Raw genomic sequence first — 14936 nt, 5'->3', positions numbered from 1 at the left:
GTAATAATCAAGGAACTGCTGCCGTACCAGCAGCGCAATTAGGTAATTTTTTTGAGAGAGATGCTAACGGTCTAATCAGATTCAATGATCTATGCTAAGCTATGCTAAAAGTGCTACCGCCAGACCCGGAGATCGGCTGAATGGATTCGAAAACGGTAAAACTCAACAGTTTAACTCTAGGCGAGTCGGAAAATGAGCCTATTTCTAAAAAAAAGTGCAGTGTTCCTTTAACCTTCCCAACAAGACAAGTGAGACATTTCAGACTTTGTCAGATATTTTGCTCGACTTGAACTTGTTAACACTGGCTTAATACAGTTCAGTGACCAACCAGAAAGCTTCAAAGCCTGGAAGCGGTTCTTTCAAAATGCTGTTAGTGGTTTGAACTTGACAGCTAGTGAAGAAATGGACTTGTTGGTTGGGAAAATAATCAGAGAGAGAGAGTTTGGGAAACGGGGTCCTAGAAAATATATATTTTATTATTACTATTGAAACTTTTTATTACATTTTGCAGAAATATAAAAGACCATCAAAGAACCATATTAAAAAATTATAATAATGAATTCATTAAAACATAATCTACTTAAGCTTGAAAAGAATAGAAAATAGAATGAGAAGTCTGATCAGGAGGTCCATCACAATAAGGCCCTCAATAATAGCCAGTAGGGGGCACCACATCTTATGAATGTCCCAGAAAATTTGGGGTGGTCTCTTATGTCCTCAGCACACTCCATCATCCTTGACATGCGAAGTGGGAAGTCATATTAAAGCAAACTGCGGCTTTCCACAGCAGCTGTTCTTCCCATAGCGAGAGAGAGGCAGTGAGAGGGTGTGATGGACCGCTGGAGTCTGAGGGCCCGTCTGGCTCCGTGTCTGTCCGCATTTAAGCACCTGCCACAGGTCAGGACGTCCCACGCAGGACCCGTACCTGCAGTCCGAAAGGACAACTCTACCGTACTGCCCTATAGTGAGATTCCTGGACAATGGAAGAACGGTGTGGCGAGTCTCTACACATTCTGGAAAATGGATGGCCTCAGGAATATACACCGGATTATGGTGCACAATTTCAATATGTTTGGTCCCATCTACAGGTAAAACGACACTTTATTATTTTTTTTATTTTTTTTACACCTAATAGTCTGAAATTAAACATTTGTATTTTTCAGGAAAAATGTGATTTCCAGGCCTTAAAAATTATAGAAATAAAAAATAAAACAGTCATGCACATTTCGATTTATTTGCGATATGTTTTTTTCTCAAATATTTCATGACTTTTTTTGGTGTCACTTTATTTTTAGGCGACACAGTCAAATAAGTACTGAGTAATATCAATTAACTAGCTACATGTACTTACTATAGAGTTACGGTTAGGTTTAGGGTTCGTTACTTGTAATTATGCATAATGCAGTTATTACTATAGTAAGTACATGTAGTAACGTGTAACTCCATCACCTTAAAAAAAAAGAGTTACTATTTTGTTCCCCCAGTTATCAAAGATTGAAAAGTCATAGAAATTGGTCAAAGGTGGTAATTTTTTTTTTTAATAATTGTATTTATGTTAATTTCATAATTGTATACTACATAAATGTGTTTAATGACATAAAAAGTACTAAAATACCGTAAAAATATTTCCAGACAGTTTTTTTTTCTCCGAAATATATCACACATTTTTGACTCATGAATATCAAAAAGATTTCCTAAGGTTATTCCATTTGACCGGAATAACCCGACATTTATAAGTAAAAATATAGTATTTTTAAAATAATAATAATAAACCATACTGACCTTTTCCTTTTTATTTAAGAAAAAATAAATACAAATTGTCTTCATTTCTTTTTCATTGTACAATCATTTATGCACCTAAACATTTTTACACCACCGAACAAATCTAAAAAAGACATTTAATATATAAATTGTTCCATAATAGTCTGTGCTTGAAGGGTTCATGTGACCCTTTTCATCATCACAGAGGTATTAAAAGGAGAGTTCACCCAAAAATAACATTTTTGTCATTATTTACCCAATCTCAAACATGGTCCCCAATTGACTTCAATAGTACAGTCATGCTCAAAAGTTTACATACCCCTTGCAGGAATCATACAAAATGCATGTTATATTTCTATTCAATACTGTCCTGAACGAGATATTTTACATAAGAGATGTTTACATATAGTCCACAAGACAAAAATAAATAAAAAATATTTCACATTCCCTTGAAATATTTTTTTCTTATTTTGTTTAAATATCAAATTTTTACTAATTAGTACAGCCCTTGGGAAGCAACAGAAGATACTTACACATTTCCCCTGAAAACAAATTAAGTACAATTGAACCGGGATCTTAAAGCATCGTGTTTCTTTCCGGAGCATCAGGGAATGTTTGAACCTTTTTTAATAGTTGTGTTTGAGTCCCTCAGTTGTCCTCAGTGTGAAAAGATGGATCTCAAAATCATGCAAGACACCTGAACATTGTGAAAACATCATCATAACATTATATGATATCTGCACAATACATTTGCTCAGGGAAAAAGTTGGATACTACGAGAGTGTGAACATCATCAAGCCTGAAGACGCTGCTATCCTGTTCAAAGCCGAGGGTCATTATCCCAAGAGACTCCGGGTGGAAGCGTGGACCTCCTACAGGGACTACAGGAACCGCAAATATGGCGTCCTGCTAAAGTAGGCAGAGTCTTTCCAGATCTGCTACAACCACGTTTACTGGAATAGTAAAAGACATTGATTTGTTCCTGCAGAGATGGAGAGGACTGGAAATCTAATAGGATCATTCTAAACAAGGAGGTGATTTCTCCGGAGGTGCAGGGGAACTTCGTGCCGCTCCTGGATGAGGTCGGGCAGGACTTTGTGGCTCGAGTCTATAAAAAGATTGAGAGGAGTGGACAAAATGAATGGACCACAGATCTGTCCCATGAACTCTTCAAGTACGCACTGGAATGTAAGGTTTGACACCATCAAAAACACTCTAAAAAATGCTGGGTTGTTTTAACCCAATTTTGGGTAAAATATGGACAAACCCAAACGTTGGGTTAAAAATGTAATGTAAAAATTTAACCCAACGGCTGGGTTTGTCCATATTTTACCCAAAATTGGGTTAAAACAACCCAGCATTTTTTAGAGTGAACAAACACAACTTTCTTATTTTATTATAATGGTCTGTACAATAAAATGTGAATATATACAGTACATATATACTATAAATCAGGGCTGTCAAAAGATTAATCGCGATTAATCGCATCCAAAATAAAAGTTTGTGTTTACATAATATATGTGTGTGTACTGTGTATAGTTATTTATATATATAAAAACTCACACAATCATGTATATATTTAAGAAAAATTGGTTGTATTTATATATAAAATATTTATAGATAATATAAATTATATAATACAGTGTATAAATGAAAATATTTCTTAAATATATACATGAATGTGTGTGTATTTATACATAATAATCATACACAGTACACACACATATATTATGTAAACACAAACTTTTATTTTGGATGCGATTAATCGCAATTAATCTTTTGACAGCCCTACTATATATATATATAGTATTCAGTGGATACATATATAGGGTCGGGACTCGATACATTTTTTAATCTAATTAATTAGAGGCTTTGTAATTAATTAATCGAAATTAATCGCATTTGAATTGGATATATTATAAATATTTGCGTCCACGCTAGCTGCTATATGTTTTGCGTTGAGGTGATACTTTAGGCTCGATGTGCTGCGGTGATATGCAAATTCCTTGTTGCATAGCTTGCACACAACCATGCTCTTATTCTCAACGCTTCCATCCGTTAGTTTTTTATAACAAAATTTCACATCCACGGGGCCAACCAAAGCGGTCTCGTCAGCTTCTTTATTCATGTTCACTGTGGTTTGTTTTTGTCTGAAGTCATGAACGCTAGTTGGTGCTCGAGTATAATCGGTCCGCCGAAACTCATCCAGTGAGAAACGTTCCGCGGTGCAAAAATAAGTGTGATTAAAATGCATAAAAAATGTTTAAAGCGTTATTTTTTGTGTAATTAATTAATCTTAATTAACGCGTTAAAGTCCCGGCTCTAATATATATACATTGTATCCTCTCAGCCGTGAGTGCTGTGTTGTACGGTGAGCGATTGGGTCTGCTGTTGGACTACATTGATCCAGACGCCCAGCACTTCATCGACTGCATCACCGTCATGTTCAAGACCACCTCGCCCATGCTGTTCTTCCCTCCGGCCCTGCTCCGCCGCATGGGGGCCAAGATCTGGAAGGACCACGTGGAGGCCTGGGACGGCATCTTTAACCAGGGTAACACAACACTGGTTGCATAGGATGAAATTCATGCTGGTCTTTTTGCCAAGAAACATGATATACTCACTGCAAAGTTCTTCGCTTAGGGGTAAAAATGATTTCAAAATATGTGACCAGCGTTATACCGTTAGCAAACATCCCGATGCTGCCCACGCTGCAAGTAGCTATACAGTATTAAAGGATTAGTTCACTTCCAAAAAATGTTTTGCTGATGATTTACTCACCCCGATATCATCCAAGATGTCCCCAGTCTTTCTTTCTTTAGTCGAAAAGAAATTAAGGTTTTTGAGGAAAACATTCCAGGTCTTTGACAAAAATCTGATTTTCTCATTCTCTTTTTTTATTAGACTTATCCACATTCAAGTGTTGATTAAAAAAGGAAACATGAAACAATAAAACGTTTTTTTTGTTGTTGTTTGTTAAAAGCATAGGCTCTGTTCTATCTTTTGATATATTGCATGTTCAGATATTCAACTAATCGCCACGGACCAATGGTAGCTCGAAGGTGTTCACCAGCCGGAGCGAACTTTTCCGGAAAGTTCACTTTGGCAAGGTTTTTCGAACTCCCAAACGAACTTGAAACAAAAGTAACTTTGGCCTGATTTTGTTCGAAATTACATCACACCATTTCTTCGATTTCACTTTAAGTATATCGAGGCTCTTGAAACTTCCACTGATTTTTCATCCCTCATCCCTCAAGCCGACCGATGTATCCAGAACATCTACCGACAGATGAGGAAAGATCCAGAAGCCAGCGGGAAGTACCCTGGCGTGCTGGCTAGCCTTCTAATGCTGGACAAACTGTCCATCGAGGACATAAAGGCCAGTGTCACGGAGCTGATGGCTGGAGGGGTCGACACGGTAAGATAAATAATCAACACTTCATCCAGAAATAAAAATACCATAATATACTCACCCACATGTCATTCCACACCTTCTACAGAACACAAAATAAGTTATTTTGAAGAATGTTTTTGTCCATGCAATGAAAGTCAATGGGGTCCAAAACGAACAACATTAGACCCCATTGACTTTCATTGCATGGACAAACACATTCTTCAAACCATCTTCTTTTGTGTTTCACTGAAGTAAGAGAATGACCTGACTGAGTAAATTATTATATATTTAAATTTTTTGGCGGTATTACAAAATATGAACTCGGGTTATACAAAGTGTGTTTAATCAAAATGTTTTCAAGGTTGATGTATTGAGATATTTTCTGTATGTGTGTGTGCGTCAGACGTCGATCACACTGATGTGGACGCTCTATGAGCTGGCCCGACACCCGGACCTGCAGGAGGAGATCCGGGCGGAGATCTCGGCGGCTCGCATCGCCTCGAAAGGAGACGTGATGCAGATGCTTAAGATGGTTCCTCTGCTTAAAGGAGCCCTGAAGGAAACTTTAAGGTATACAAACCGCTCACTCCAAGATATTATGGCATAAAACACCTTTCGGTTCAACTATAGGGGATCAAATTTTTCAAGAGTTGATTTTTATGAAATATTTTGTCTCTTTGTTCAAGGTTAACTTACACTTACAGACACTTTACTAGCGGCTGGTGTTGTGTGCAATTACACGAATCTAGAAGACTTTCTAAACATACAGTATTATAAGTGATAGGGTTTTTTAGGAAGGAAAATTAAAAATTTGAGTTGGGGAGAATCAATAAATTATGAATAATTTTTTAACTGAATTTTAAAATGTAATATAATCCACTTCATTTTTGTAATCTGATTACGTAATTCAGATTACAAATAATCAGTTACTACCCAGCACTGTATGTGTGTATATTTATAGGCTACTAGTGCTGTCAAATCGATTAATCAATATAATGTGTATATAATATATATATATATATATAAACAAACTTTTATGTTAGATGTGATTAATCGCGATTAATCGATTTGACAGCACTAATATATATATATATATATATATACAGAATGTATATCCATCATAAAAACATTGTTTTTAAAATAGACTTGTACAGTGATATAATTATAAACCATTTCAATATTTAATGTGTGAAATTGATTTGTCAATATTTACACAAATTACAATGTTGTCAGTTTCACCACAAGCAACAATATTGACAACAATTAAGCTTCATCGATTACTTCTTCATTAGTGAAGAAACACCCAGAAATAAAAGAATAAAAGCATTTGGCTTTACCATGCGTCTAAAATCATATAATTCCTTCTGCAGGATACATCCTGTAGCTGTGAGTCTACAAAGATACATCACTGAAGACATCGTCCTTCAAAATTACCACATTCCAGCCGGGGTGAGTGTGTGTGTGTGTGTGTGTGTGTGTGTGTGTGTGTGAACTGAAGGAAGTTACCGAATTCGTTCATGACAACCTGGACACAGTCGTAACTGTTCTCTTGTCTGTCTGGATCAGACTTTAGTCCAGCTGGGTCTGTACGCTATGGGTCGTGATCATCGGGTCTTCCCGCACCCAGAACAGTACCGTCCCGCTCGCTGGGTCAGATCCCAGACCCACTACTTCAAGAGCCTGAGCTTTGGGTTCGGCCCACGCCAGTGTTTGGGCCGCAGGATCGCCGAGACGGAGATGCAGCTCTTCCTTATTCACGTATGTGGATTTCTAAAGCGAGGAACATCATATCCTCTTAAGTGGCTAAATAACGTCGGGTTCATTCTCTTTCTAATTTGTCGTTTTGTCATCTTTATAGATGCTGGAGAACTTCAGGTTTGAGAAGCAGAGGCAGGTGGAGGTCAGGAGCACGTTTGAGCTCATCTTACTGCCCGAGAAGCCCATCATACTAACCATCAAACCACTGAGCGCCCGCAGATAGCAGAGCTGCGAATGATGTCGAGGACTGGACTGGACTGGACGCAACTCGGAGCTTTAGATCCGTCTTTGAGATGTAACGTCTGTCAAAAGATTGGACTCAATTGAAGTTTCTCATGATCTTGAAGGGATTGTGGTGTCATCATTTACTCGCCCTCATGTCATTCTAACCTGAAACATAAAAGAAGATATTTGAGGAATGTTCAAAACAACATAAATAAAAACATTTTTGTCAAAAAAAAATATTTTTTTTGTGCTTGGAATGGCATGAAGGTTAGTAATTAATTTTTTTTAAACTTAAAATAGGGTTATTCATATTAATATCACTGAAACTAAAACTAAAACCATACTAAACATTTTCGGTATTTGAAATAAAATAAACATTAACTGAAATAAAATAAAATAAAAATAAAATAAAACAAAAAAAGTTGCGAAGGCAATATTCTCATTTTTATTTAGTTTAGCTTGATGTAGTTTAAAAAAATAGAAATAAACTGAAATAAAAAATTTATAAAAACAAAATAGACATTTATTTTTTAAAATACTAATATAAAAATGACAAAAACACACTACAAAATTACTAAAACTTAAACTGAAATTAAAGCGAAAATAGCAAACATGAATATAATATCTATTTTAAATTAATAAAAGCTATATTAGTTTCTTAATGATATTAAAATAACACTGATTTAAAATTTAATTTTAATTTTGAACTAATTGTGACTCTCAAAGTTTGTTCAAAAGGTTTGATGACTTTATTATTAATATTTTCCAGATTTTTAGAATAATAGTAAAACAAAATGTTTGACTGGTACTAATGTCAAGCTGTCTTGTTATATTTCAGAAACAATATATATATATACACATCCATCCAAATATTCTAAATGGTTTTGAATTAATATGAATGAATGAAAATTGGCACATAAAATTTTTATGTTTTTTTTATATTAAAAATACACTTTTTTTTCCCCAACAATATTTAGCAAAATACTAACACTGATAGACGTGATCACTTCAGAGGTTCCAGTTGCCTGTGTCGAGAATGTCCCAATACAGAATCAGTCACACTTTTCTGTTAAGAAATAAAAAAGGACGACTTAAAAGACGATACCATTGATATACAGTAGTATATAAACTGGTCTAGGTCTAACAAATATAATACTAATAATCATAAGTTTAAATAAATAGCAGTTATTTACTCACCACGGGCAGATCAAAAAGAATCATGGTTGATGTTCGAGTGAATCCATGTTCATATTCACTGAGTCTGGTCAACATGTCTTGTTTCTCTTTCCCCCATTGTCTGGAGTTCTCCTTGAGCTGCGCAAATGACCAATATCACAAACACAAACACCGCACAGTTCAAATAAACATTTCTTGTGTTGACAGAAGTGTCTTGTTCCAGTGTTTGTGTAAACAAAAACAATCATTCTATTATTGAGGTACATAGGAACAGGTAGATGTCATTTTTTAGGACTTAATATCATAAAATATGATATAGGAAATTATATGGGAAAGAAAGTCAAATGGGAAAAGTCACTGGCTAGACTCGAACCTCGATCACCCACATGAGCACCAAAGCTCAATGTGTAAAGAGCGCTCGCACCAACCACTACACCTCAACCCATAATTTACACTCCTGTACGTGTGAAAGTGAATGTCTTCTCACAGCATTAAAGGGATAGTTCACTTTGAAATTAAATTTTGGTTTGTTTTAGCTTACCTGAAGTGCATCCAAGATGTCGGTGTCTTTGTCTCCGCAGTAGTTTCAATCTTTATATTTTTAGGTCAAACCGTTCTTGTCTGTCAGTCATATAATGCAGGTATATAGGCACTGTCTCTAATAGCATGCAGAGAAAAGTCCAAATTAAAAAACTCCCCATCGTAAGTGCACATTGATGGCCTAAGCTCGCGCGAACTCATCCGGGAGTGTTGAGTTTTCACTTATTCCCAATTTGTAAGCCTTCTATCTTGACACACTACTCGCTTCATTGTTCAGGTCAATCACAGGCATACGTTGAGCCGTACAGCCAATCACACGCGTTTCTGCTGAGTTTAAAAATGCAACGTCCAATCGAAGGCGGTTAGATTAGTTTCCGGGGAAGAAATCCGGTGTAAACAGATATGTTGGACGTGGTTGTATAAAAGAGATAAAAACTATATAAATGCTGTTCGTTTTATCACACAAACCGCTTGTTTCGTGTCTTAGGCCATCAATGTGCACTTACGATGGGGAATTTTTTAATTTGGACTTTGCATGCTATTAGACACAGTGCCGATAGACCTGCATTATATGACTGACAGACAAGAACGGTTTGACCTTAAAATATCAAAATGTAAACTACTGCGGAGACAAAGACACCTACATCTTGGATGCACTTCAGGTAAGCTAAAACATACCAACATTTAATATCAAAGTGAACTATCCCTTTAAAGGATCAAACCTGTTGTTCCAGTGTCTGGATTCGACCCTCAGCTCTCGCCAGCTGCGTCAATAAGTCCAGCTTCTCGCCGTCTGAGAAAGGCTGATGGGATTGAGATCAAAACCATTAATAAAATGTGCACATTAAAGCACTCATGCAGAATCTCAGACAGCAACATAGTGTCGGCCCAGATCCGGTACATGTGGATTCAACGCGTACCAGATGTGGGCCGGATCTCGATGTTTGCGGTCCGGGATGGCAGTTTGAGGGGACGCTGGGGCTTTACCTGCACCGGCGGTTGAATGATGATCGGTGGGGGTAGATCACGTTGCCTGTCCAGCTCTGCTCGGAGCCGAGAGTTTTCTGCCGCCAGCACAGACTCGATCTCTCTACTCTTGAGCTCCTCTTCATAAATACAACAGCACGATTACTTGTCAGTGGCAATTTCTGGAAAGCTTTTCACACTTTTTATTGATAAAGAGAGTAGTAAGAGGACTGGAAATTACCGAGACAGAGAGAGGCAGTTTTTAGGGCATGACGCAGGACAGACTCGAACCCAAATTTCCAGCACGAGCACCACAAACACTAAGCCATGGCTCTGACCAATACATAATAACTGAAATGTTTTTTTGTGTGTGTGTTAGACTTCACTCTAAGAAATATCTGTTTATTAACAGTTGTATTACTGTATATTTTTACAGAAATTGTCCATAGAACGTCATTTACGGGTGTATTTCTGTTTATTTATGTGTCAAATTGCATTATGGGACTTTTCTCTCTGCTGCAACTGCCAACTGCCGTGGTCAGAGACGGACATTTTAAGCCAAAAGTAAAAAAAAAATTACGTTATCCAAGTGACTGTTTTATTTGCAGTATATTTAAATGTTATATTGTCTGTGTTCATCGTGTGTATACCATTTTGAATTTCCATTGGTTATTGCTAACTTTAACGTTAGCTAACTTAACGTTCGTGAGCTGCTGTTTTTAACCAGCGCTTGGTTAGCGAGGTTAATGAGCTGTTTTTTCTCAGAAGATTAAAAATATAACATATACCCGGTTTGTGTGAGTTGCTTTTTTGTAATATTAGGTCAGAGCAAATTATCATCCCTTATTTGGTCATCTCCCACTTCTCCATTCTTCGTTGTAGCCAGGGTCTGCTAATTGTGTGTGTGTGTTTGTGTGTGTGTGCGTGTGTGTGTGTGTGTGTGTGTGTGTGTTTCCACCAAAAGCGGGTGTAAAGCCACACCTTTATGTTTCACAGCTGGTCTCTTCTTCTCTGAATTTTCTTTATTTATTTCCTTCAGTTTTGCATCCAGTATTTTCTCCATCTTCTCAATGACCTGCCACAGTGAATTAAAACACAATACAGCACATTATACATTAGATCCTTGCTAGATATGTAAACAAATAGTTCAACCAACCATAACCAAGGGCGTGGAGGGATTTTTTTCATGAATGCACCTAAAAAAACGAAGCGGAATTTAATATTTCGCAATTATAATTTTTTCACCGTCAGCTATCATATGTCCTCAGAGTCTCATGGATTCATTTCATGTCACCTTAATGTGAAATAATAGTGTTATTTACTAAAATAACACTATTAGAATGACATATGAGTGAGAAATGAGGACACAATTTTAATTTTGGGGTAAAAAAAATGTTTTGTCCTATTGACTGAGAGTTTTAATAGCTTGATTAGCTAAGTTTCCGTCCACTTGTCCATCGAATTATCTGAAGTTCGGTAAAAAAAACGCATGCGAATAAAGCTGGTGAAAGTGTGTTTCCATCCAACGGCTTTAAAGCGAATAAAAACCTGTGCGTAATGACGTCACACGCTGTTTTGCGATCAAATTGGTATATCGAATTGATTTGAGACATTTTAAGGTGTTTCCATTCATTTTCGCACTGAATCGCACAACATTCAAGCCAACATTTGCGAACAAGGTTTTGCTAGACAAAATGCAATTCATTATTTATTCGGCAAATAACGTTTCCATCAGCGTTTACCGCATAAGCCGTATATCGATCAAGATAAAATCCGATGAGACCGAACGCATTTAATTTAAGTCGATATTCATGAAATTCAATCGAATTTTACTGTTTCCATAAGGCATTTTTCATTCGATATCACTTAATTCGGATAAAAACGTGTGGATGGAAACATATTGTTTGGTGGTCGGAAAATGACAGAAACAGCGTTTCGATGTACAGCTAAATACCTTTTCCTGTTGGCGAACTGTATCCTCCAGCACAGTAATTTTACTGCCACGGGCCTGATATCTTTTTAGCACCGCCTGCTGCTGTTGATGTGCTCTTTGCAGCTGGACAAACTCTTTCTCAATGTCGTTCTTCTGCAAGAAGCAAAATAAAGAGCTAAAAACTCAGGCCCAATGAGTCCATGCAGTGGGTTAACTCAATTGCCTGGGGTCTATTAAGACTCCAGCCAGACTCGGGTATTTTTAGCTTTGTATCAAATACAACAAGCAATACGCCATGCAGTCTGGAGACAAATTCAATGACCTGATCCAATCAATGATCTTGGGAGGAAACCATTAATGCCTTTGATACAGCATCTCCTAACTGCCAGCAAACATCACAAATGTATGCCGGTCAATGGACCCCTTGAGCTTCAGAAAGGAAACACGCGGTCTCTGAGCACGGCTGCAGCTTTTATTAAGAACTTGAAATGATATGAGGGAGACCGGCCTTGATTAACCCACCCTGATGAGCTCGTTTTGAAGCTGTTGGATTCTGTCCTTCTGGGCAGCGGCTTTGCTGCTTTCACTGGAGAGCTGGGACTTCAGAGAGGCTGCAGACAGTGCCATAGAAGATGAATGAGTGCTTGATGAACCAGCAAACATATTACAATAACAATACAAAAAGACCATTGCTGTATAAAATAAAATATATTTAAAAATGAATCTCTTCCTTCTGTTTCTTTTAAAGACAAACCCAGCTACTAAAACATGTTCTGAAAATGTTTATTGAATGTTCCCATTAAGTTATGAAAATATTATTTTCTAAATGTTCTCTGAATGGGCAAAACATTTAAGAACACTTTTCTTGGTTATGCTAACATTAAAGCTGCAATATGTTTTCACCGCTAGGTGTCGCTAACCTCTTACAATAACGAAGGCGTAGGTTGATGGCGCATAAGCATTAATGCTCAGTTTCGATGAAAGATGTATAAATCACGTTTTTGTGCTAACATTTTGAGAACGTTATTAAAGACCAGAGACCTTTAGACAAACATTTGTTCATAACTTTGAGAGAACCTTGCCAGAACGTTTGCTAAACTTCTGAGAAACTTCCCCGTTACACTATACAAAAGTCCATAAAAATAGGGCAAAATGTACTGTATAAATATGAAGGAACTTTCCGTATTTTTATTTTTATTAACAGGTGTTTTACCTGTATTTTGAATTAAACATTGCATTAGGTTTTTATTTTTTTTATTTTTTTATTTGACATGGACATACAATTACATTGGACAAACCATATGCATTTGATTAAGTGTTTTAGCACACATGCTAATTTTCAACAGCTGTTCACGGGAGGCTTTTGGAGATAAAATACAGTAACAAGACTAGTAAACATGATAATATTTGCGCATGCGTCGCGAGTGAGCGCTGTGTTTGTGTTTGAAGCTCCGTCGACTTGATTCATAAATCGTTGATTTTGTTCTTTACACTAATTTAGAAACGAGCATTTTCTATTTTTCCAGCGTGTGAACATATCTCCGATACTACTCTCTATAAAAAACAATCGGATTGCTTTGATATCGCTAGTTATATCCAACTTTCCGAACTTCCGTTACTATCTCTAACGATAGCCCGCTAGCATTGCTCGCGTGGCCTCGCCTATCGACCGTCTTATTTACACTCGAATCACTGAAATCGCTCTGTTTGTGTTGGAGTTTGTGTTTGTGCTTGTGCTTCGAATCGCTTGTTGTGTTTGAAGTTTGTGTCTGTGTTCGAACCGCTTTGGTTGTGTTTGGAGTTTGTGTTTCGAATCGCTTGTTGTGTTTGAAGTTTGTGTTTGTGCTTGTGCTTCGAATCGCTTGTTGTGTTTGAAGTTTGTGTTTGTGCTTCGAATCGCTTGTTGTGTTTGAAGTTTGTGTTTGTGCTTGTGCTTCGAATCGCTTGTTGTGTTTGAAGTTTGTGTTTGTGCTTGTGCTTCGAATCGCTTGTTGTGTTTGAAGTTTGTGTCTGTGGTCGAACCGCTTTGGTTGTGTTTGGAGTTTGTGTTCGAATCGCTTAACTGTTAACGTTAACGTTAGTTTGTGAGCGTGTGAACATATCTCCGATACTACTCTCTATAAAAAACAACCGGATTGCTTTGATATCGCTAGTTATATCCAACTTTCCGAACTTCCGTTACTATCTCTAACGATAGCCCGCTAGCATTGCACGCGTGGCCTCGCCTATCGACCGTATTATTTACACTCGAATCACTGAAATCGCTCTGTTTGTGTTGGAGTTTGTGTTTGTGCTTGTGCTTCGAATCGCTTGTTTGTGTTTGAAGTTTGTGTCTGTGTTCGAACCGCTTTGGTTGTGTTTGGAGTTTGTGTTTCGAATCGCTTAGTTTGTGAGCATGTGAACATATCTCCGATACTAACGTTACTCTCTATAAAATAAAAAACAATCGGATTGCTTTGATATCGCTGGTTATATCCAACTTTCCGAACTTCCGTTACTATCTCTAACGTTAAGTTAGCCCGCTAGCATTTGCACGCGTGGTCTCGCCTATCGACCGTCTTATTTACACTCGAATCACTGGAAGGATACGGGTTCTATCCATGATTTCAGTCCTAAATTAGTAGTGATATTGGTAGCATCACTGCTAATTTATTGTTCATCTGTCATAATGGCGAATATATCGGATGTGTGTCTACCTCTGAGTGCAGGTGAGGACACGTTTGAGCTGCATTCGGTGCGGTTGGAGCTGGAGTCCGTGGAGAAGCAGATCCGTGATCTGCTGGGGAGGCAGGCCGAGCTGCGAGACCGACGATCAGCGCTTGAAGCATCACGCGCCGATGCTCACAAGTCAGTGGTTAGTAATTTTTCGACTCCGGCCTCCTCTACTCCGTGTATTTCTCTGCACAGGACCCGAGCACCCCTGGTTTCGTTTACCCCGACACCGACACAGCACCATGGACCCTGGATGATGCCACAGCGGAAGACACGAGCCAGGACCAGAGCAAGGACCTCTCCGCCCCTCCCGGTCTTCGAGATCTCCACCCGGAACCGCTTCTCCCCTCTTCGCGAGACGGAACGCGACGACGCTGTGATCATCGGCAGTTCCATGGTCCGGCATGTCCGCGCTACCTCAGGTAAAGGTATGGTGCGCACTCACTGCTTTCCTGGTGCTCGTGTTCTCGA

The 14936-nt window shown here is 38.0% G+C and overlaps 3 protein-coding genes across 3 annotated transcripts in view; 2 read left to right on the top strand and 1 right to left on the bottom strand.

Annotated features, from left to right (window-relative positions):
• The first annotated feature begins 825 nt into the window (after positions 1–825).
• On the top strand, positions 826–7142 carry LOC306994191 (cholesterol side-chain cleavage enzyme, mitochondrial-like). Its single transcript, XM_079604621.1, has 9 exons — positions 826–1088; positions 2520–2675; positions 2750–2949; positions 4112–4315; positions 5019–5179; positions 5559–5725; positions 6526–6604; positions 6722–6913; positions 7014–7142. The coding sequence occupies exons 1-9, from the start codon at positions 832–834 to the stop codon at positions 7134–7136; spliced, it is 1539 nt and encodes a 512-aa protein (XP_079460747.1). The 5' UTR covers positions 826–831; the 3' UTR covers positions 7137–7142.
• Positions 6317–14936, bottom strand: part of ccdc33 (coiled-coil domain containing 33) — a 23259-nt gene continuing 14639 nt past the window's right edge. The window contains exons 4-11 of the mRNA XM_079604622.1: positions 12276–12364; positions 11775–11906; positions 10802–10895; positions 9842–9960; positions 9577–9657; positions 8336–8452; positions 8128–8204; positions 6317–7303 (exon numbers count right to left, since the gene is read on the bottom strand). Coding sequence (XP_079460748.1) covers positions 8142–8204; positions 8336–8452; positions 9577–9657; positions 9842–9960; positions 10802–10895; positions 11775–11906; positions 12276–12364 — 695 coding nt within the window. The 3' untranslated portion in view covers positions 6317–7303; positions 8128–8141. The remainder of the gene's footprint in view (positions 7304–8127; positions 8205–8335; positions 8453–9576; positions 9658–9841; positions 9961–10801; positions 10896–11774; positions 11907–12275; positions 12365–14936) is intronic.
• Positions 14205–14936, top strand: part of LOC306994193 (uncharacterized protein) — a 4518-nt gene continuing 3786 nt past the window's right edge. Inside the window, exon 1 of the mRNA XM_079604623.1 lies at positions 14205–14887. Coding sequence (XP_079460749.1) covers positions 14870–14887 — 18 coding nt within the window. The 5' untranslated portion in view covers positions 14205–14869. The remainder of the gene's footprint in view (positions 14888–14936) is intronic.

The sequence above is a fragment of the Phoxinus phoxinus genome (genome assembly GCF_949152265.1).
Source record: "Phoxinus phoxinus genome assembly, chromosome: 25".
Taxonomy (NCBI): domain Eukaryota; kingdom Metazoa; phylum Chordata; class Actinopteri; order Cypriniformes; family Leuciscidae; genus Phoxinus; species Phoxinus phoxinus.
The sequence above is the reverse complement of the archived record's forward strand: the minus strand, read 5'-3'. Positions and strand labels throughout refer to the sequence as shown.